General features: G+C 34.1%; 1 protein-coding gene across 5 annotated transcripts in view; it reads right to left on the bottom strand.

Annotated features, from left to right (window-relative positions):
• Positions 1-23,084, bottom strand: part of GRIK2 (glutamate ionotropic receptor kainate type subunit 2) — a 444,423-nt gene that overhangs the window by 80,816 nt on the left and 340,523 nt on the right. For all 5 annotated transcript variants that reach the window (XM_084513441.1, XM_084513443.1, XM_084513442.1 and 2 more), the window contains one exon: positions 20,869-21,086. In XM_084513441.1, coding sequence (XP_084369567.1) covers positions 20,869-21,086 — 218 coding nt within the window. The remainder of the gene's footprint in view (positions 1-20,868; positions 21,087-23,084) is intronic.

The following is a 23,084-nucleotide window of genomic DNA, read 5'->3' as shown; positions in this document are numbered from 1 at the left end:
CAAGCAATTTCTATGGCTTTAATAGCTTTAAAGCATGATAAAGCAATTTAAAACAAAAGGACCATATTACTAATGACAGAAGACTCAGCATAAGTGACTAAAGGGCTCAGGGTTAGGTGTAGTTGTATTTAACAACCTCATTATTGTGTGCAAATGACACAAAGAGATCAGAGAGATTAGAAATGCATGGAAGAAACAGGGCATGCAGTTGGACAGTACATAATTTAAACAGAACTTTTCTGAGGAATAGAAAACAAAACACCCCAGGTCTGAAACCTAGTAATCACAAAGATGTGTCTTCCCTACCTGAACTTTAAAAGGGATTGTACTGTTCTGAACAAGGGCTACCTAATAAGTACTTACCTCTCTGCTATCTGTGATAAATATCAATGCTAGGCACATGGAAAGGTGTAAACATAGATGTTAGAGCTTTACAATAATATCCTAAGATGGAGAAGTCATGCTGTTGGGGTGGAATCAACATTAAGGATCCATTGTAGTAGTTCTACCAACTGCGATTTATAAGTGACAGATTTATTATTTTTACTAGTTTCTTTGACCACCTGTAGCCATGTTGTCTGTAGGCTCGTGCCCGGTGTGCCATGCCAATAAGCACAGAGTTGGAATCCACAGGAAAGTCTTTTAATTAAATAATTAAATATATAACTGCAGAGTCAGGTGCTTGGTGATCTTTCACAAAGCAAGCGCACCTCTGACTTGAATCACTGTTATTTATACACAGCAAACTTCTGAAAACTATCTCTTTGGCTTCATTTGATTGGCTATTACAGCTCACCTAACTTTTTGCTACTGAGTTAGCACACTACAGAAGACCAGCAGGGGGGTGGGAAACATCAAATCCCACATTAGCATACATTAATGTTTTATGGATGTAATTTTAATATGTTAATGACCCTTAATGTGCAAAAGGTTATTATAGTTAATTATTGAGCTGTTTTTCTCCTTCTTGTTTTTTTTTTGTTTGTTTGTTTTGTTTTGTTTTGTTTTTTTTACCTTTTATCCCTTATCTTCCTTGCTTCTTCTAGCTCAAGGCTACCTGTCTCTCTGTTTGCTTTTTTTTCTCAGCTAAAAGACTGAGCTATAGGAAGACTACACAAGCTACTTAACAAAAACCAAGGAAACTGGAAATGATAAAGATGTTAAGTAATAAGCTTTTTGCTTGTATCAAATTATCTGAGTAATAAACTTCACAAACAGTGCTATTATTGATAATTTTTACATATCAAACATTATAAATGTCTTCATATGAATAACTCCTCCATAAAAATATTTCATAGGCAGAAATCCAATAAAGTCTGTATAACTGAATCTGAGAATTTTCTTCTTTATTGCATGAAAAAAGATAATTGAGCTTATCCATTTTCCAGTTTAAGAAGCACAACAAAATAAAACATATAAAATGTGTTCTAGCTCACTCTAACTTGTGTATGCTCCTACAACTTAGCCTTCTTGATTTTGAGAGAATTTTTCAAGAAACTGGGTTCTAATATTGTGTCATTATATTTATTTTTCAGAAATTAAATCAAATAAATAAGTAAATTTAAGTCTGAAAATAGCTTTTTAAAGAAATGTACTACATTTTGTTTCACTACTACATATAACCTTTAAAATGTAAAACTGTAACTGTAAGAAGCAATGTTTAACTTTAAATAAAAGATCACAAATATTTCAAAAGAACCACTATGCTCTACGAAAAAATAAAAAATAAAAATCTATGCCATCATAAATATACCATTAGAAAATAGAAACAGCCAGGAAATAGAAGCATCTGAGGAGGATGTTAGACATATCAATTAAGGAGATGGGATATTTCTTTTTTTGCAGCTGTGGTAACCTTATAAATTTAGGGAAATTCCTCCATTAATTTGAACACTAGGTTTCAGTGGGGACTTAACATATGTTCACATTAGCAGGTCTTTAAATAAAAGCAAAGATAAATACATAACACTGACAGAGCAAGTTTTTGAGAAAGTTGTAATCTTCAAGTAATTTAATCTGGTTAGTAGGGATAACATTTTAAACAGCATTTCAGCCTGGAAGAATGAGACTCAAAGCTTTACAGCAGTGACCATAACTTGTTTCAGGCAGTTATTTTTGTGAATTGCAGTCTGCATGAAAAATTATTTTTTCCTGAGAAATAAACTTTTCTTAGAAAAGAAAAGAGGGTGGGGGTGGGGGAGTAGGAGGAGAGAGGAAAGAGGATGGAAAGGGAGGGGAGCGGAGCGGAGCGGAGAGGAGGCAGACAATGGGAAGAGAATTTTTTCAAAACAAAGGGCTATTCTCTGGCAAAAAATATTTTTTTTTAATTTGGTTTTTGATCCTTTTATTATATTTTTTTTTTCTCTTAGCCAACTTGCAATATTTAGATATTTCTAAAGCCAATTTCCTTTGGGTTTTGTGGAGTTTTAAGACAGAACATATTTCTGACTTTGAACATAATTATACATGTTAGATTCAATAGAATAGATTCAAAATATTATGAACTTCAAAACTAAGATCCAAATTTCATATTCTCTTGTCACAGTTAGGTTTAATGAATTTGATGATTAAACAGGTACAGATTCATGGTGCCACACAGCATTTAAATGGTAGTCTTAGTTTACTTTTTTTATTTTATTTTATTATTTTTTTTACAACTGCTTGGTTCTGCAATCTTCAATAAAAGATTATTTTTAATAAAACAGCTTTATACTTTTTGGATATTGAGCATGTACAAACTTCACTGCATTAACACAAAGCTGAGGAAGCAACCAGAAGAGCTGGAAGGAAGCAAGGTGTTAAAGCCCCAGATGGCCCATACAGGGAAAAAACTTTTCATAATGGAGATGTTTGGACTTGAAAGCCGAACAACTTTGTTTATTACAGAAAATGGCAACCAAATCATCACATTAACATGTGGGATTCTACTGCAAAGAGAAAGTCTTGTCACCACATGAAAATTACATTAAGTGATGCTTCAGAGTGTCTACTGCTGCTTATCATCTCATGATGTAAACGGCAGGGATTCCATTCAGGACTTGTGCCTTTTATGACACGGCAGCACGTAGCTAATTTCACACAGATTTTAACTATTTGAATTGCACTATTACTTTAATGTACAACCACATTAATGCAGTGCTTAGGATACTGGAGACAAACAAATGTAGGACTTAAAAAAAAAAAAAAAAAAAAAGATGAAGCAAACTGTCAACAGGAGTCATTATTATCAGCACAATAGCTAGCTGGTAACTGAGGTGCAAGTCTGTGAAATTACCACAGGAATGAATGGTATAATCTTCTTGTAAATAGATGAGATCAAGATGCTATTTTCACGAGAAAGGGCATTAGTGTTTGATATTTTATTTCTGATAGTACAGTAAAACTATTTTCCATATAGGTACAATTTAAGATAATTTACAATTACTTACAATTAAGTGTAATTTAAGAATTCATTTTTCAGAATGTCCCAAGAGCGCAAATTGCCCTGGAGAGACCAAGACTATAAAAACCACCAGAAGATAGCTGTACATTACCAAATCCAAAAGGAATGGTATGGTTCAACAATTTCCAGGAAGGAACAAGGGGAGGGAAACTAGTTCAGCAGATAGTCTAGCATTGCTCTCTTCCTCCTAAGTGTAAACTAACCTATAGAAGAATCCATATATACCATGAAACCTTCCAAATCCCAGTTTCCATTAGTTCCTTGCTTCAGCAAAATATGGATAATTTAATAATAACACAAACTTATTAACAGAATGTATTTGATGACACCTGCCACAGCACTGCTGTGTTCATTTGGTATATTTCTGCATCAATATTTTGTGTGAACATCCTGCAGCAAATTTTCATGTATTTTCCGTTGACCAATTTAGCAGAAACCACTTTGGCAAAAGGGATCTCTAGTTTAAGTAAAAATCTAGAGCAAAGAGGTTTTGGCAACTGCATGTAGAAGGCTACAATTGCAAATTAGCAACCTGATCTAATACCTATTTACTTAGCTGGGAACTTTTAGCAGAATTCACTGGGATACACCTGCAACAGGGATTCAAAGTTCATGGCTTCAAAAAAAAAAAAAGGCAGAAAAAAAATATGTATCTTTAGCAATGTGCAGAATTTTCATCTGATATAATTGCTTTGATAATGCATAGGATTATTAAAAAAATATGTATTATTAGGTTTAGGATTGTGATAAAAAAGTTATCCTACACCAACTAGAGAATCAGTTTCTTCTGATAAACATTCTTCTTTGTGACACATTGTTGTATTCACACATTAAAATTCCCACAGCTGAGCTTTGAAACAACTCTGTTCGTTCTAATCTTTTACTGCATCAGTAAGATGTAGTTCCTGACGAAAAAGCAGTTTAACTTAATTCTTTAAATGTTATTCTTTTGGTAGTAAATTAAAATGCAGAAAATTGTCAGGAGACTTACAATGACAAATAATATACTTAATATAGCCTAATTAATAATATACTTAATAATTAATAATATACTTAATATAGCCTAATTTGAAATATTTAATAAACAAGACACCAACCTGTAGTGATAATGAAATCTTGAAACTAATCTTGGCCTATGGGGATTTATGGGGATCTTCTTTTTTATTCTCTCTCTTTTTTTTTTTTTTTATTTTTAATGATAGCTCAAAATGCTCATTATATTGGGATTTATGCAAACAGTTAGAAAATGTGCTCCATATTACGTTTTCCACTATTCCACGCTATATTTTTCCACTCTTAAAACTAAAATGCTTTATAAAAAATATTTAAGTGAACTGAAAATCTTGGAGTGGAGGTGGGGGGAACAACAACTCTAAAACAATCTTTATTAAGGGAACAGACTTTAGACCAGCTGAGTAGCTGTCAGAGCTCTCACAGGTCATTCCACAAGTAAGTATACTAGTGTATCTCAGCACACATAGACAATATAGCTGGCTGAATGGGGGTATTGTTGCTTCTGAGCAAGTGCAAAAATCTTGGAAAACAGGAATAGCAAAACAGTTTTGAATGTGTCCACTCATTAGAATAAAAAGGCTGAAGTGTCCAGTGTCCAGTGCTTACAATTTTTCACAGCATAAAGAAGATGACGTTTAACTTTTTCAGTGTAAATAATAGTATTATTTTGTCCATTACTCATCAGATTTACTACCTAAAATAAGAGGCTAATAAAGTCCAGGTTGTAAACGATTTCATATTAGGTACAGCTCTAAATTTTATTGCTAACTCTGTTGCACTTGCTTTGACAAAATGTTGTTTGAACATGGCAAGGAAGCAAAAAGATAAGAGACAATTTAACAGATTTTTTTGATGATTTTGGCTGTTTATTGAGGTACAAGGTCTTTGGTCTTGGGCTACTCTATGACTGTGATGTCTCAGCTTGATCTTAAAGCCAAAGGGCAAATCACCTTCACACCAAATGTATCTGGTAAGCACTAAGGGCAGAAGCAACTTGCCTGTAAACATCATCACACAGCATTGTAAGAAGAAAGAGAATTCTGGTACTAAATATCTATTTCATTCTGGTACTAAATATCTAACCTGTCAGTGCAACCTTATCTTCAGTGCATGCTTTAGTGCACTTATTTGATTATTAGTATGAACAGAACTCAAGAACCATGGACAATGCATTTTCAAGCTATGATGCACTTCAGTGAGAAAAGTGCTTTTAGAAGATTAATGTTGATGACTCCTCCACATTCCCTAAAAATATAATTTGCTCTAAGTATTAACAGAACATCCAATATCAGTATTTTAATATAAAGCTTGGTGAAGATATAAAATTGCTTCAAAGTTTTATAAGAAATATGTATTCATCCCTATAACTAGAGGTGTTTTTACAGAAAGATGAGCAATTAAGAAGTTGGGCTTTACTTTAAAAAAAAAAAAAACTTGTTTATTTTCAAGCACACAAAATCTCTAGTTAACCTTCTTTGTAAGAAAGTATCCCACAAGTTTGCAAAGTGAATGAACAATAAGTGATTCATCAATGAGTATTTTCCTCCAAGTAGGCTATCCTCACTAACACCTGCTCTTTTTTATAGTTTGCTCAGGAAGCATTCAACTTATCAGCAACTGTAAACTCTCATACAGACAAGTACTATCTGTTATCCACTGTCTTACCAGCTTAACATCAGTCTGTTTACTGACTCTCTCGTTTTGCCATTCCCTGTAGGACAATGTCTCTAAAGAGTAACCACTGAATGGATGTAACAAAACTGTTTTTCAGCAGTAGTTCTCTGTGTGGAAAAGCATTGAAAAGTTGCATATATTGTTCAGAAAAAGAAGCAAACATAAATATCCAAGCTATCCCCAAAATAAGGAACATTCTGGTCTCAAATATTTATGCTCCAGAGAAATTATAACAGGTTGTTTGTTTTCCATGAACTTTCTCCAAAACCAGCATTTACACTCATCTATAATACAGTGATCGCCCAGGGAGTCAATTTTTGTCTCAGAGTTATTCCACTGGATCTGCTCTATTCAGAGCAAGAAGAAATTGCAACATTCCATTTTACAACTAATAAAATCACTTAGTGTAATTCCCCTGATGAATATCTATCTAACTTTTTAAATGTTGTTAAACTGACTGTCAGAACTGAAAGCCATGATATTCTAATTTTCTGAAAGCTTGATAGAACCAATATTCTTTGTATAGATGAAGCGTAATGAAGCACTTTCTTTCCCATAGGAAACTTTTCCACTCATATTCTTTGATGCCAACTAACCTTCACATCTGTTATTTCCCTATTGATTGCTACAACTTGGCACTTTTGTAGAGTGTCAGATGAGGCAGTTGTATTCAATGACACCACTTCCTCTTCAACAAAAGGAGTGCAGTAAAAAAGCAATGTGCTTCCTATATACTTCAGGGGAAAGGCTGTGTGCAAGTTATATAAACAAACGTAGTCATTTGTACGTGTATATGTGGAGGAGAATTTGTTCCTTTTATACCAAACCACTGCCTATGTAAAATTATGCAAACTAGAGGTGGTTTTGAATTTTTTAAGCAAATGAGGAGTCATTCTGGGTCTCACTTAAAAAATCCATCTCAAAATACACTATGGAAATAAGTTTGAAATTAGTCATCACTTAAAGTATGATCCAAACATATAATTACAAATCAGTAATGCACATTAGAGAATATCAGAACAAAGTATATATATATAATTTGTTTATTATTATTATTTTTGCTGTCACTGAATGCAAAGACATCAAAGATTGGTTTTTCAAGTAAAATGAAATAATTTCTTCTTGACCCATATTACACTAGTGAAAAGTTTCATTTGAAACTAAAATGATAAATGATAGCAATTATCTAATAGACCTCATTTATAATTCTGTGGGAATCACCAGCATTACAAAATGAAAAGAACTGAACATTTAAATTAAAGATCAAATATAATACTTTGATTTCAGACAGAATGAAAGTATGCCATGGCACACATGCCATTGGTGTTTTACATTTGCATCTTTTGTCTAGTCCAAGCCTCTAGTTGTGTAACATTTAACCGATAATATACATATTAGTTTATTTTTTCTTGGTGAAACTTCAGATTCTTTTAACTTTGCTTTAATAGCCACATTTTGTTCTTTATTCTTATATAATAAGACATATAGTCTTATTTGGAATTAGCTTTTTTTTTTTTTCTTTTTTTTTTGCCTTTAAATACAGATTTACAAAGGCAGTTAAACACCTAATTTCTACTGAAATCAATTGAAACTTATTAATGAAAAAAGTATTTACCCATGAGGATTTAGTTCCATCTGAAGATTTTCAGGTTATATAAATAGTTCAACAGGTTGCTCCCACAACAACTCATTTGCATTGTCAAACCACTGTAACTAAGAAGAAAAAAAAAAAAAAAAAAAAAAGGAAGAAAAAAAGTATTTGTCTTTTCAAACAGATTTTTCACTAAGGAGCAGAACCAGATTCTATTTGCAACATTTCAGCAAAACTGCTGAAGATTCTCACCAAGTTATATCTAAATCAAGAATGTGATCCCTCTGGTACCATTAATAAAACAGAGACAGGATACAGGACCGATAACTGTGTATAACACAGGCATGGGGCTTGGAACATTTTGGCTTGTCCTAAGGAATCATTTCCCAGGGGATACCTGGGTTCCACCCAAACATAATTTGGACCATAGCTCAGGAGAAGTCAAGTATAATCCCGGGCTGTTCCTAATGGTGTTTGTGAATGATCGCCCAATTTTGGAGGAAAAGAGTCCTTTGACTTTGCATTTAAAAAGGTCCTAATCTGTTTTATTTACTACTGCAAATATAGTCTTAAACTGTAAAAGTACAGGACAGAGAAATATAATGGATATGGAACAATAGATTTGAAACACTGTATAAAGAAAGATTTCTGTACGTTTTTTTCCTCACTGTTTAATAAAAGCTTATTTATACATTTTACTTTAGTCTCTAGACAATGTACTTCAAAATTCTTACTTCAAAATGTTGGGTCAAAAATTATGATTTTTCTAGAACAGTTTCTAAGACAGTTTTAACCATTTTCTGTCCTGCCTTCTAACTGATAAACCCAAAAGTACAGAAAAATGAAATTTGCAGAAGAGAATGAATAATTCAGATTCTGTTAGAGAGTATAGTTTGTTATAGATATGGGCAACATACCTGCGGTGTTGTCATCTTCAGATTTAAAGGTGATTACATGTTCTAAAAATTTAGTATGCCAATTCTTTTGATTGTTTTTTCTTGCTGTTCTTTTTTTAATAAATGAAAAACAAATCCTTAAACAACAGTCTCTTTCCTCTAAATATTTTACGAGCTTTAATAACAGTTGTAACTTAAATCATATCACACTTTTGGAAATCCACATTATTTATTAGAGGATGACAACATAAAAATGTCTGGAGCCTGAAGTGGTTTTAGAAATGGTAATCTGAATGTATCCTCAGATACAAAAAATGACAAGCTATACAGCAGATGACACTGAAATATCTACCCTGTTGGTGGAAGATAAATGTTTTTAACCTCTAATATGATTAAACATATGGAGTCACATGAGCAAAGCAAAATGATGATTTATATTTGTTGTTATTTTTACTTTTCTTTTGGACAAGCTTTTACAGTCACTGGCTTACTTTTAGTAACAATGATTTTTCCTGGAAGTGAACAGTTTGTTCTTTCTACACACAACATTTAAAAACATGGACTAGAATTTTGGCCATAATCCAACTCAGTCTGTTAGCCAAAATGTGAACTTTTTTACAATTTAAAAGAGATTTGTCTCTTTTGTGTGTTTGTGTGTGTCCATTTTAGTGCCAAAATGCAAGAAAAGGAACTCTTCACAGCCTCTCAGCCAGTCATCTAAAATAAGGCAAATATTCCCCACAATACTATCTAAGGCAGATAGCCATGAGATTAGAAACATTTATATTATTTCTTATAAAAATAATTAATTTACTTGCATATTTTTTATTACAGCCTCTCCCTACAGTTATGTTGCATTTTATACATATATGAAAATTGTCTACTGATTAAGCAGTGACCAGAAAGACTCATCTGATGTATTTGCAGCTATTACGCATCCAGACCAAGGTATTAATCAAGGTTTCTCTGTTGTCAATGGGAAAAGCTCTTGAATTCTGGAGGATGCTGACCTTCTAGAACAGTTACTCAAGGTAGTTTTGAAGTTTTGTGGTGCCTTTTATTTTTTTTCCAATGCCAATAAAAGGAGACTAACTGAAAGGAGAGCAAGTATCTACATTTTGGAGAGATGAGAAACCTGCCCTACATGTTTCCAAAACTGTCTTTCCTAAGTTTGTTTTCCATTTCTATAGTTTCCCTTCAACTGCCCCTTTCAGTTTTGATCATCTGATTTTAAAAGACAGTCACTGACAGTATCAAATTGTCTTCATTATGAACAAGATAAATAAAAATCTCCTTAATTTCAGAGTAAAGATTTCTTGTATGAAGAAGCTCTAACTACAAGAGGTGGTTATAACTGCAGTTTCATTGCTTCTTGCAATGAATAGAAAGTTCATCTAGGGATGTATCTTCTTTCTGAGATAGTGGAGATGTATTAAAGAATACATGTATAAAGAGTAAAGAATACAAGCTTCAATCAGACATGTTATACAGAGGTATCTTAAGAATTTTGGAAGATTCCTAGTTATGTCAAAGAAGCTAAATGTCTCCTGTATCAAAACTAAATCAAACCAAACCAACCAACCAACCAAACAAAACAAAACACCTATTCTGAGAACATAAGTCAAATTCTGCATAAATATATATATATATACCTATATATGTTACTTACGATCATCACCATTATTATGAGGACTGTTGTGCTTTTTTGCCAGGATAGTTAATTTTCTTCACAATAACTCATATGGCACTGTGTAATACTGTTGATAATACACTGATGTTTGGTTGCTGCTGAGCAGAGGTTACACAAAGTAACGCCTTTTCTGCTTCTCATCCTGCTCAGTGAGGAGGCTGGGTGTGCACAAGAAGGGACACAGCCTGGGCAGCTGACCCAGGCTGACCAAAGGGATATTCCATATCATATGGCCTCATGCTCAGCAATAAAAGCTGGGGAAAGGGGTATTGGTGGATGTTTGGAGTGATACCATTTGTCTCCCCAAGTAACCATTATGCATGATAATCTGCTTTCCTGGAAGTGGCTGAACATCTGCCTGTCGATGGGAAGTAAAAAATGAATTCCTTGTCTTGTTTTGCTTGTGCATGCAGCTTTTTCTATACCTATTAAAATGTATTCACCTCAACCCATGAGTTCTTGCACCTTTACATTTCTGATTCTTACCCCTGTCCCACTGTGGGGAGAGCAACTGAGTGGCTGCGTGGGACTTAGCTGTCTACAGGGGTTAAACCACAACAGTGACTGTCTCAGCCTGTAGGATGTGGGAAGAAAAAAAAAACAAACAAACAAACAAACAAACAAACAAACAAAGAAACAAACAAACAAACAAAAGAAACCCACATAATTTCCTATACAAGAAAATGACAAGTAAATTAAAAGATCATATTCTATATCTGAAGAAATTAAAGAGTGCTAAGATATATATTGCTGTTTATCTTTGGTCCACAGTGTGTTCATGGACAGATAGGTAGGTTACCCTGATCATAAAGCATGGTTTTGTATATTTTTTGTGAAAATCCATATTCTATATTGTGTAGATTAAGGACCTTGAATACTTTAAATACAAGTTGATTTAATGCATGAATTAAAAAAAATCTTTAAAGGCATCCATATCAAATGCAGTTTATTTAATTATTACCATAGGTGCATTGCAAAAAGGATAGATTAACTGATTTTGACAAGCATTCTGTTCAAAGCGGTGAAAAACTCTGGAGAAGAAATTCATCGGTATAATAGGACTCTAGGTGGTGTCCAGGGCAATTCTGGCACTGTAAATATTTCTCATACACAAAGCAATGCTAATGCAGTTGGACAATGCCTCAGTAGTATCATACATAAACTGACAAGGCGGAACCAAGAATTCACCTCTTCTAATGAATAGAGGCTTTCAGACTGCTTCAGCAGGCAGGAAATAACACTGAAGGTTGCTCATATGGCAGGATCTCACACAAGACTGGCTAAACCAAGAGACAGTTCACTCTGGCGAATGGTTTCTGAATCACATTCCTAGGATGAGTCATAGATAAAATCTGCAAACTTTAATGGCTACTTGGTGATAGATCTATTTGCTTTGAAGAGGAAGACTCAGACAGTTAAAAGTGTTTTCAGATGTAGTCTCAATTTCTTAAACAAACCCTAACTCTGAAATCTTTCAAAGAGAATCCTGTTTGGAGTAGAAGGATTCTTTATGATCCAGTTCTGCTCCCTTTCCCACCTTGCTCAGAATCTAAGGAAGTCATAACGAGAATAAAGCTCAGATAAGAAATTGAAAGTGTTCTTGCCCTACCTCCTAGGGAAAAGCAGCAGGAGATGGAAAGAAAGAGGCTAGGTAAAAATTAGGTTACGCACTTCTGAGAAGGAGAAAGCCTTGCAACCAAACCTATGATAAGAACCCAGTGTTAAGCCATTCTCTTACAACTGTCAGCAACTGGTCAGCAGTTGCATTACAGGCCCAGGTGAGGCCAGAGAGTGAAATGTATCAAGTAACTGAAAGGAAACAAAATGGCTTACCTTTTAACACCAAACCTACAATAATACATAGAGACAACTTATATTCTGTAAGTATCAGCAATTACATTGCTGTTGATTCTCATCCTCACACCTCCAAATATCTAAATAAATATCCAAATATCTAGGCAACAGAACTCACTTCCCCAAGGCTCCCTGGCTTTTGTGTCTAACAGGGCGCTTGCTGTAAGATCACCCTGCCACAGAAAGAGACACTCTCTGCTCCTCTTGCATCTTGGATCTAACACTCCAGGAGGCAGAGCAGCTTTCTTCAAAAATGAAAACTAAACCTGCAACAATGACAAAAATATGCATTTTCACTTGGATCTGAAAGCTGGACTGACTCTAGCCACCACCCTATTATATGTATCACCAACAGAGTTTGAGGGTGATGGGAGGAGAAGAGTTTAACTACTCACAGTGTCGTAAATTGATGCTGAATCAACACAGTGAGAAAACTATTGAGATGCATGAACAGAAGTAATTTGCAGTGATGTGGATGGATTAATCTCCATTTGACTTCAAAAGGAAAAGACCCTATTTTTCTTGTATTTAGTGGCATCAATATGTATTTTCCAAAATAGAAGATTGAATGGTTACTCTTAAATGCAAAAGTTTCAAGTATCAAGATCATAAAATTTCTCTGAATCAAGTATATGTTGTGTTGTAGATTTTTTTGTCTTTTGTTGATAATAAGTCCTAAAACAATTTAGGACTCAAAATGTCCTCCAAATAATACTAGTTTATTATCATGTTTGACTTTCTAAGGGCTACGGTACAGTTGATTAGTTTTTGTTGTTGTTGTTGTTGTTGTTTTTCCCCCTCTGGGCTCTGATTTCTTGTAGCCTACGTTTCTATCAAAGTGGCAATTAGATCTTGCTATATTTTACCATACCAACATACCTTACACAGAGAAAGATTGGCATTAGTCAGATAAACTCCATGATATGTCTACAGCATGGATAATTAGTGCATGTGCTCTAATTAATGCATATTATTATGGGACACAATTTTGAAAACATGATACAAATGTCAGCTTCTTGTTTGTATGTTCATTTTAGCTCTTCATTAGATTCAAAATGAAAAATACTTATGGAACAGAAAAGACAAATGGGACTATAGGTTATATAGTTTAGCCCACTTGAGAGTTCTATGCAGAGATCAGCATAAAAGTCTTTCCCCTATGAATATTTTGGGGAAATGAAGAAACAGATGGTGAATTGTAGAAAATACTAACTCAGATAACTCATAGACAAAGGAGACTTTTCTTAATGCCAACTTTTATTTTATTTTTGATGTTTCTCTTCAGCTTCTTTTTAAAAATAGCTAGTGGGGACCCAATTTGTATGTTAAGTATTTAATTTAATATTGTAATTACTCTAAATGACTAATCTTGTCTTCACTTCAAAATTATGTATAATTCTTTGAAAAGACTCTGAAAAGCCTGTGTATGTGTTTCACTGGGTTCTAACACCTGTAGCTGCTGGAGACAAGCGTAAGTTATAAGTATGTATCTTGTAATTTTGGAGCATAATTATCTCTAGGGAACCTGCTGGTCCTAGAGATGGACCTGTGGACTCTTGAGGTCCCTTCCAACCCCTACAATTCTGTGATTCTGTGATTTTGTGATAATTATTCATGAATACTGCATGTTATCCAGCAGCTTATTAAGGGTGCTTACTGTCTGTATATAGGGCATAATGGAGCATGAATCTTTGTAGAAATGAAAACTTGGTTAAACTCTATGTTAATCTTTTTCAGCCTATACAGTTGGAAAAGGGTAAAAAGGTAAAGGTAATGAGGAATGTGAAAAGAGGAAAGGGAAGGCAAAAGGCAAGGACACGGACAAAGGCAAGGGTGGGAAGGCAGTGGATTTCTTTTGCCTCAGCCCTGAGAGTCTACAGGCAGCCAAACATATACCCTTATTCACTGCAGTAACACTAATAGCTCTGACAACCCCACAGAAGGGAAAAGGGTCAAGACAGCATAAAACCATTTCAGTAAACTTTGTCCCAGTACCTAGAGAGTTTTGTTGGAATGAGTCCCTTTATGTGAATTACTTCTGCTTTCTATCCCAAGATGCAAAAGACAGACCATTCACCTCAAATAACTTAATGATACCAAATTTATCTGATAATTTAAATTTAGAATTCAAATGCAGTGCTGCTCTTGTTAATGTCAACGCATCACCTAACCTACCTAGCTCTACCTAGCTCCCTTGCTCTTATGAAGAAATGAATAGAATTCAGTGAGACACAGGTGTTTTAAGGTCTCTGGACAAAGCCTTGTTCTCACGGCCAGTGTCTCATTCTCACAGACTCTGTAATTGCACATTCCCTTAATTGCACATACTCCCTTAAGTGTATGGAGTGACTACACAGACCTTGCTTTATAGGTTTTCACCTGTGTCTGCTTTTTTGCACATTCAGAGAAGTAGTGGTTAACCAAACAGGTGTTCCTACAAAGAGGGAATAATAAAGGGAAAAGAGAAATAATGCATTTCAGCTGCACGTGTTTCTAGTAGATAAGTCCGAAGTATGATAATGATCCAAAAGAAAAAAAGAAAAAAGAAATAAGAAAAAAGAAAAAAGAAAAAAAAAAAGCAGCAAGGCATTTATATTCATTCCATTCCATTCTAGTCATCAGTGCCACGTGTTTTTATGCATAAGAACAAGTCTGTGTTTGTTACATTAAAATGTGACTTTTCTATAAAGAGAAATCATTTTAAAGCCAACTGAACAAGTATATCTTGTATCTGCTGCAATTATTTTTTACACATTGTCCAGATCAACACATGGGGGCTAGGGCTCAAAAGTTTTTTGTTTGTTTGTTTGTTCGTTTTTTTCATTAGTCAGCATCATTGAATGTATATTTGAAAAGCTCAGAAGCAGTGTTTCTTTCATCTTTGACTTGCGGCAATTCCACCAAATGATTGACATGTATTGCTAAACTTCATAATATATTATCTGTACTACTCAACTAAAGGTTCTATGTCTGTATATGCTGATGTGCCTACAAATGCATGTTTATATGTTAAACAGAGGAACATTTGCCTATTACAATGTTCAAACTCAGGTCTGAAAAACCCACCTAGGTGGGTTTTTGGCTTCATGCATGCCCCTGCCAGTGTCACTCATGACATATGAATGGCATTCATACCTTTATTTAGAGTCTATTTTAGGGATTTTGTAATGATAGCAAATGTCAGAGCTTCCTGCTGTTTAACAATGGACTTCATTTTAACAATGGACTGAGAATTTGAAAAATTAAGGTAGGCATTAAGTACTGAATTGTTGTCTGCCCAGAATTCCTTAGGGAAATGATAAAAAAAAAAAAAATGGCTAAGGCAAAAAGGGGAAAAAAAAATGACAAGGGTCAGCAACATGGACTTTTATGGAGAAAACACAGTGCAGGAAGAAATGGAAGACACTACAGAAAAGCAGAGCTTTTGGGTCCTGAAGAAGAAAAGGAAAGAAACTGGCAAATATAAATGACAGAATATTCTATCAGATAATTCTAAGGTATGTGAGTCAGCTTTCCTTAATTAGTTTCCTATCTGCCTTTCACCAGGTGATCTTGAAAAAGATGCATTCCCTTTCAGTGCTTCAGCTTCCTTATCAGCAAAGCAAGGATATAAAATACATGAGTCTCACAGAGAGCTGAAAACACCTTTAATTCATGATACAGAAGTAACGACACTAACCTAAAGCTACTATAGAGAAAGAAAAATTATTACTATTTTATTACCATTTGGTATGCAAGTGCTGAGTAATCCTAGCTGAAAAAAGTTCCATTGTGCATGGTACTGTACAAAAACATAGAAAGAAAAAACAAATCTGACACTGAAAGGTACAGATAAGAAAAAACATGAGAAAAATGAATATACACAGCAAGTTCACAAACAAAAATAATCATAAAATTGTAGACTGCTATAAATATATGTGTTGTAGTATTTCCTTTGTGTATGAGGATAGAGAGCTGAGGTACAAATAGAAGCAGTGTATTAATTTTTTTCCTCTCACTTTCAGAACTGTCAATCAGAAAGAAAACAGATTTATTTTATTTTATTTTATTTTTGAGAAACAGAGACTGAGAGACCACAGAAGGAAGAGGGAATGAAAATTCTGAGCTTTTTTATCCAAGAACAGCTACTGAGATAAGTACCTTTCATGAAAATAATAAAAGCTTATTTTATTCCAAAGAATAAGGAAGATAGGCTTCTGAAACTTGAAAACCATCAATAGTCATTCTTAATTTCCATTCAGAATTCTGTGAGCAACACTAGAACAGTCAAGACTCGTTTTCATTATAATTTTCACACTGTAAGCATTCAGGAAAGCCTTGACACCAGTAGAACTAGCCAATAGAAGAGAAGGGAAATTTGTAACTAAGAAAACTCGGTGATTTGAGAAACATCAAAATGTGTATTGGGAGAGGAAACAACATGCTTATCTCAGAGATGGCTTAGAATCTATTTTCACATTTCTTTTCCCAATTATTTCCTTACAATTCTTGGATAATACTAAAGTCATTTTATTGTTCCCAGTGAAATGTTATATGACTGTCATGACAGTCATATAACAGTTTCATTCACAACAGTAACAGCATTAAAGAACCATAGAATGGTTTAGGTTAGAAGGGACCTGTGGATGTCATCTAGTCTATCGACCCTGCTCAAGCATGGACACCTAGAGCTGCTTGCCCAGGACTGGGTCCAGACAGCTTTTGAATATCTCCAAGAAGGGAGACTCCACAAACTCCCTGGGCAAACCTGTATTCTTACACCCCGGGTGCTCTCCAAGATTTTAACTTTAGCAGGTTCTAATCTAGCAGTTATCTTGTTTGCCTAATTTCCATTTAGGTTCTCCTTCAAAAAAAATGTTCTTCTATTTTAGCATCACACAGCTTTGGCCAGGTTCCAAAGTTTTTTAAAGAAAAAATTCACAGGACTTCTATATAGATAATTTATGCAGAAATTACTGTCAGTCTCATGGGTAGCTACTGAGCCTCACTGTGATTGGAACTAATAACTATTACCAAGATATGATAATTTAATTTAACATTAGGAAACCATCTGGTGCCTTCATTTCATGTTGTAACATAATGCTGCTGTTTTGCTCAATCCACTCTCATTACAACAAGATAAAGCAGTGAAGGAAAAACATACACACAGATGATAAATTTATCCCCTTTGTCATCTTTGTGCAACCATTCCAGAAGTCACACTCTCATAGATTTTTAAAGTAGGAGGGGACTACTAAAGTCTAAACTGAGCTAATGAAGGCTATGTATTTCACTGAGTAGACTCTAAATCAAAAGGATAGTGTGCTTGGGCTATGTTACATCTTTCTCCTCGTAATGGCTGATGAACCCACTCCTAGGTAAATTCTACCAGTGGTTAATTACTTACAGTCTTACAAATGTGCACCTTATTTCTGGTCTGAATTTGCCTAACTTAGCTTTGAAACACTGGATCTCATTATGCCTTTTTCTGCTAGATTAAACAGCCATCAAGTCTCATCAAGTCAAAAGTCTCATTCCCATTAAGGCACTTACAAACCATGATCAAGTCACCTCTTAACCTTTTCTTCAGCAGATTAAACAGACTGATCTTCTTTATCCTCTAACTATAAGGCTTTTTCTTCCAGACCTTCTTTCGCCTTTTATGAACTCTTACCAATTTTAAACATATTTTTGAAGTGTGGTCACCAGAACAGGATATTTCATTGGTTCCCTAATACAAAGGCAGTGTTGCTTCCTATTTGATTCACTTGTTCATATAACAAAGAATCTAATATATACTATTTAAAATTCACATTCAGCTTATTGATAAAGCAGAAGTATTCCAAAAGCAGTTTAAAACATACTTATCCTAGTTTTTATACTCAGTACAGAAAAAATCAGGCACCTCGTGTCTTTCCTTCACTATCTACCTCTAGTGTAACTTCTGTACTTTAAGACATTTTTCTGATACTTTTTTGTCTTTTTTGATCAGGTGCCTGTTCTTAAGTTCTTTTTATATTATAATTTAACTGTAGTATCTATGAACTAGTCAACTCTGGTAGTAGTAACTTTTAAGGCAATTCCACTTCCAGTCTTCTTTGAAAATATTTTTTTGAAGTAAGGAAATTATATTCCTGAAGTAATTTGCATATACAGAAGATAAATTTACTTTGTGAACACACAAATACAGATAGAGTATGTTGACCAGTCCTATAATATTTTGATTCCTGATATCTCAGCCTTGTTAATTAAAAATACCTAATTATACCAGAAAGTTTACTGGAACAGATAGACTGTAACCAAACATTTTCTTTTATCTTCTGTGAGAAATACATTTAATTAGATTGTATTCCTTACATAGCTAGATGTAGTGAAAAGCATTTACATCAAGCATACTTTAATTTCAAAATGGAAGATGCTTCAGACACTGAATGAAATTAAGTTGTACAGTTTCCCTTTACATCTCTTTTGAGTATGATTTTCATTTATTGGCTTCACTACAAGAACAGTTGTGCCTATTCCTAATGCTTATGTTTGGATGCATTTTACTATGTACAAAATAATACTCATTAAATTCCATACTTCTTAGTTAAGATAGTAAACTAATTGGAAAAATATTTGGAATCATTTGTTTGCTATCTGGAACAGAAGTATGGAAGTATCAGTGTATTTTCATGTCACAAAACACTAAACACAACTTGATCACACATAAAGCCCAGAAAATATGTTTGTTCAGCAGAATAAACCTTAATTTGACCTAAAATTTATCAGGAGAATACAAAAATCCCATGTTTTTTTCTGACTTCTGTTTCATTCATAGCGAAGTAGAATAATTTGGTAACATACTAAAATCAATACCAAATTATGTGATCTGACACTATAACTCTGTTATAAGTCTAGGGTATTTCAAAAACATGTCACTAAAACAAATGTCTATGCAAGATGTGCAATTCCTATTCTGTTAGAAGTAAATCTTCTCTAGTTCTTGAGTATAGTAGAAAAACACAAAATATATCTAAATAAATAGAAACAGAAACAGAGCAACAAGAAAGAAATGTGCAGAAAAGGGAGCAGTATATTAATATGCAGAGGGGAAAAACATCCAAAGAAAGAGAAATAGTTTCTGCATGCTAAAAACACAGATTACGTACACACATACAAAAGGAAAATGAAAGAAAAATGGCAGAAAATTAAAGGGGGGTGGGGGAGAGCAAGACTGAGTTAAGAAGTTGCTTCTGGCAACTACAGGAAAAGACGCTCCTAAGTTAAAATTGCTTCTTAATATTTTAGAATCCACAGTTTCAGTCTGAAACAGAACAAGTTCAGTCTTCTGCTTGACAAGAATGAAAATAAAGCTCTGTAGTGTTTTCTGGTAACTCAATTCATAATGTCATCCCTTTATGTCCTCAGACTTAAATCGTTTCCATTCTTTTAAAAATGTCAGTCTTTAAACCTTCTTTCAAAAGTTTAGAAAAGAAAGAAGCAATTTTATTTAATTGCTTTAAATATTTCCTGACATCCAGACACCTCTAATTGATTAGTTACTTCTATTAACTTCCTCAGCTCCCTTTCTAAGAAGCATTCTGGAGAATACTCTGAATGTTTTCAAAGCATTCTAAAGTGCTGAAGTTTTATCAATTTTATTTCCAAGCAGAAGCTTAAAGCCCTATAAATATTTTAAAAATATATATAAATAAAACTATGTGTACATTTGGATTGGCTGTAAGATCATAATATGATCATACTATTCATATGAACGAATAGTAACTATTTAGCCATTGAACAAGTATGTTAAAAAATGAACAAACATCTCTGAATCTAATGAGGGGAACTGCATATATATTCTTTGTTTTCTGGGCCAGCCTACATTTTTCCCTTGGACTTCACTTTGTCTAGTTTCAAATGCCAGCTTAATGGTCAGCTCAAATCTTTAGGTGACAGCATAGTAACTCATAAAAACAGAATACTCATAAAACTCATAAACTCATAAAAACAGAACAGCTAAAAGTCTTCAAAAGACCTTAAGACAAGCTTTAAACACCTCTCTGGATGATCCAGGATATGCCTGTGCTATCAAACATGAAGAGGTATAGAACAAACCATTCTCCTCTCATGCATACTTCTCATTAATTTGAGCTGACTTACATTCTTGATGACGCTATAAAAGAAACCTTTCTTTCTAATCCACCAGCATATTTCACTATATTTCAGATGGAATTATTTTAGTAACAGACTAAAATGAACAGAAAAACTGGAAGAATCTGATCTTTTTTTATGAACAAATTAAATTTTAAAATTTCTCAAAAATAAGTCCAAAAGATATTCTCTGTACAGCCAGTAATATTCTTAGAAAAGCCCAGTTGCTTGAGCAAAGATTAACATTAAGTATAATGCTACTGTATATATAATGATACTGTAACACCTACTTCAGCAAAACTCATTCTTGTACACAGAATTAGATCTGTCAAAGCAAAGTGTTCATGTTTCTTCACCTAAACTATTACCATACATTCAGTTCTTTAAGCAAAAATCATCAGAGAACTTGCCTGCTATTGCCCATGAGAGCAATTTTGCATTTGCTTCACTTGCTATCTCAGGAAATCCTCAGAAAGCGATTTTCAGTTACTTTTGAAAGTGGGGGAATAGTATCCTTTGCTGTAGCAAGATGCAGAGACATTCCCCCCACAATCAGGATATAGGATCTTTTCAAACAGAATATAAAGCTTACCTTAAAGAAAGTCATGGTTGCTCCATCTTCAACTGCCCCATACTCTATCTTTGTCTGCTTGGCCAAATCATCAGCAGAATCAATAGGGGATTCCATACGTTCCACTGTCAGAAAGGCGGCTAGGTTAGCAGTGTACGAGGAAATGATGATAAGTGTGAAAAACCACCAAATGCCTCCCACTATCCTGGTGGAGAGGGCTTTGGGCATGAGCTCAGAACCTAATGAAAACCAGGGGAGAAAGATGAAACCAACGCACAGAAAATAATTAGTAAGTGTTCAGCACTTTTTGCCACAGTGGGGAGATGGAATCACTGTGCAAAAAAATCTTTAAGCTACAGGTTTTTGTGTACTGCTTGTAAAAACACACACAACTGAAATGAAAAATAAGAACTGATTACATTTATAAAGACAGGATTTTTGGAGCTGTGGGAATCAAAGAATAGTAATGGGAGACTTGGTTATCAGTGCTTTAAAATAAATAAATAAATAAATAAAGTGAAAAAAGCATTTACTTGAACTGGTTTTCCAGAAAAATTCATGGCTGGACTGAGCCTCTAACTTAATATTAATATTGAAGCACTTATATAGTTCTTTAACTTTAAGGCATGAAATAAGCATTGTTTAAGTATTTTGTAAATCTAATTTGATTAAGTAAAAAAAAAAAAAAAAAAAAGGAAAAGATATGAAATAAAGCATTTCATATCTGAAATACATAATATAAAATATAAAGGAATCAATGAATTTTGCTATTTGTATTGCAAATAGAAGTCAGGATTGTTTATTGAATGCTTAGATTTAAAAAAGGAACATCTCCCATCTCTATAGTTAGCCCCACAATTTCATATTAATATGGTTGGCTACACCACATATTTAATTTGATAGAACAGCAATGAAAAGATTAGACTGGTATGCATAAACTGGATATAGATAGATTATAATGCATTGCTGGAGTTGCCTGCTCATGGCACTAAAGAATGGAGGGGGTTACAAACACTGTATAGTAATTTGCATAATTATTAATGCTAATTTAGAATCTAATGAGATAAATTGAAGCACATAAACTCCTCTTGTGCCTAATTACTAAAAATACGAAAAATAAAATTCAATGTAATTTACAACCGCAAATATTTATTATAAATGAACATGTATGGATTTTTTTTTTCCCAAAACATTATAATTGAATGAAATGAATTTTCTAATGATGTCAAATAAACAATTTCAAGCTTCACTGGAAAAAGTTTATATAAGATCTTGTAGAAGTATCTGAAAACTTGTTTTCAAAGAAACAGATTTACCATATCCACTACATAATTGTACCACAGCAATCACTTTTTTTTAATTGGTCACTATGCCTGTTTTGAGATCTCCTGGGTAAAATGGAATGAAGGCAAGATGGACTATTTTATTCCTGTTCAATTTTAGTGTTCATATTGAATCATTTAAGGAAATGGTCCAGCAAGGTAACACATCTTCATATAAAGAAAGATTATGCCAAACTTCCAACATCAATGCCAAAAACAGAACAGAACGGAGAGTAAAAAAAAAAAAAAAAAAAAGCCAAAGAAAAGGAAAAAAGAAGTGGTATCATAACTGGACTATTGTATTTAAAAACAGCCCATCTTACCCTGCAGTTCATCTTACCCTTGCTGTTTCAAACAAAAAAAGCTGACAGACTTGGACATGACAGCCAACTCCAGCGCCAGACTCTGCCTAGAATTCTGCAAGGAAAAAAGTAGAAAAGTACCTTTCTGATGTAGTTGCTCCTAGGCCCTGCCAGTCAGACACTTAGACACCGTAATACTAACAGACTTCCCAATAAGCCCACCATCACCAACTGTTTTTTAATTGCTTGTTTCATTTAAAAATCAACACCAGTAAAGTCATATAGGACTGGGAAGAAAAGAAGAGCGGAAATGTTTGCCACAGTTGCCCCAATTACCACAAGTTCGTACCTTACCAGGGACTGAAACACAGTGCCACCTAGGCCCGTAAAACAGAGCCTGGTTAGGGGCTGACTGTCATGTACCCAAGGTAACGTCATGTCCAGCACTATATCCCACAGTTTCCTGGGAGTGAGGGGTGTCAGCAAGACATGTATGAGTTCCCTCTATCATGTATCCTCCAGCATTAAGCAAATGTTTTGCAAAGAAACAGCCCTTATAAGTTATTGTGAGTAAGGCCCAAGCGCTAATTTAGTTTTCCCAATGGAAAGTTAT

This window comes from Aythya ferina (genome assembly GCF_964211825.1).
Source record: "Aythya ferina genome assembly, chromosome: 3".
NCBI classification, from domain to species: domain Eukaryota; kingdom Metazoa; phylum Chordata; class Aves; order Anseriformes; family Anatidae; genus Aythya; species Aythya ferina.
The sequence above is the reverse complement of the archived record's forward strand: the minus strand, read 5'-3'. Positions and strand labels throughout refer to the sequence as shown.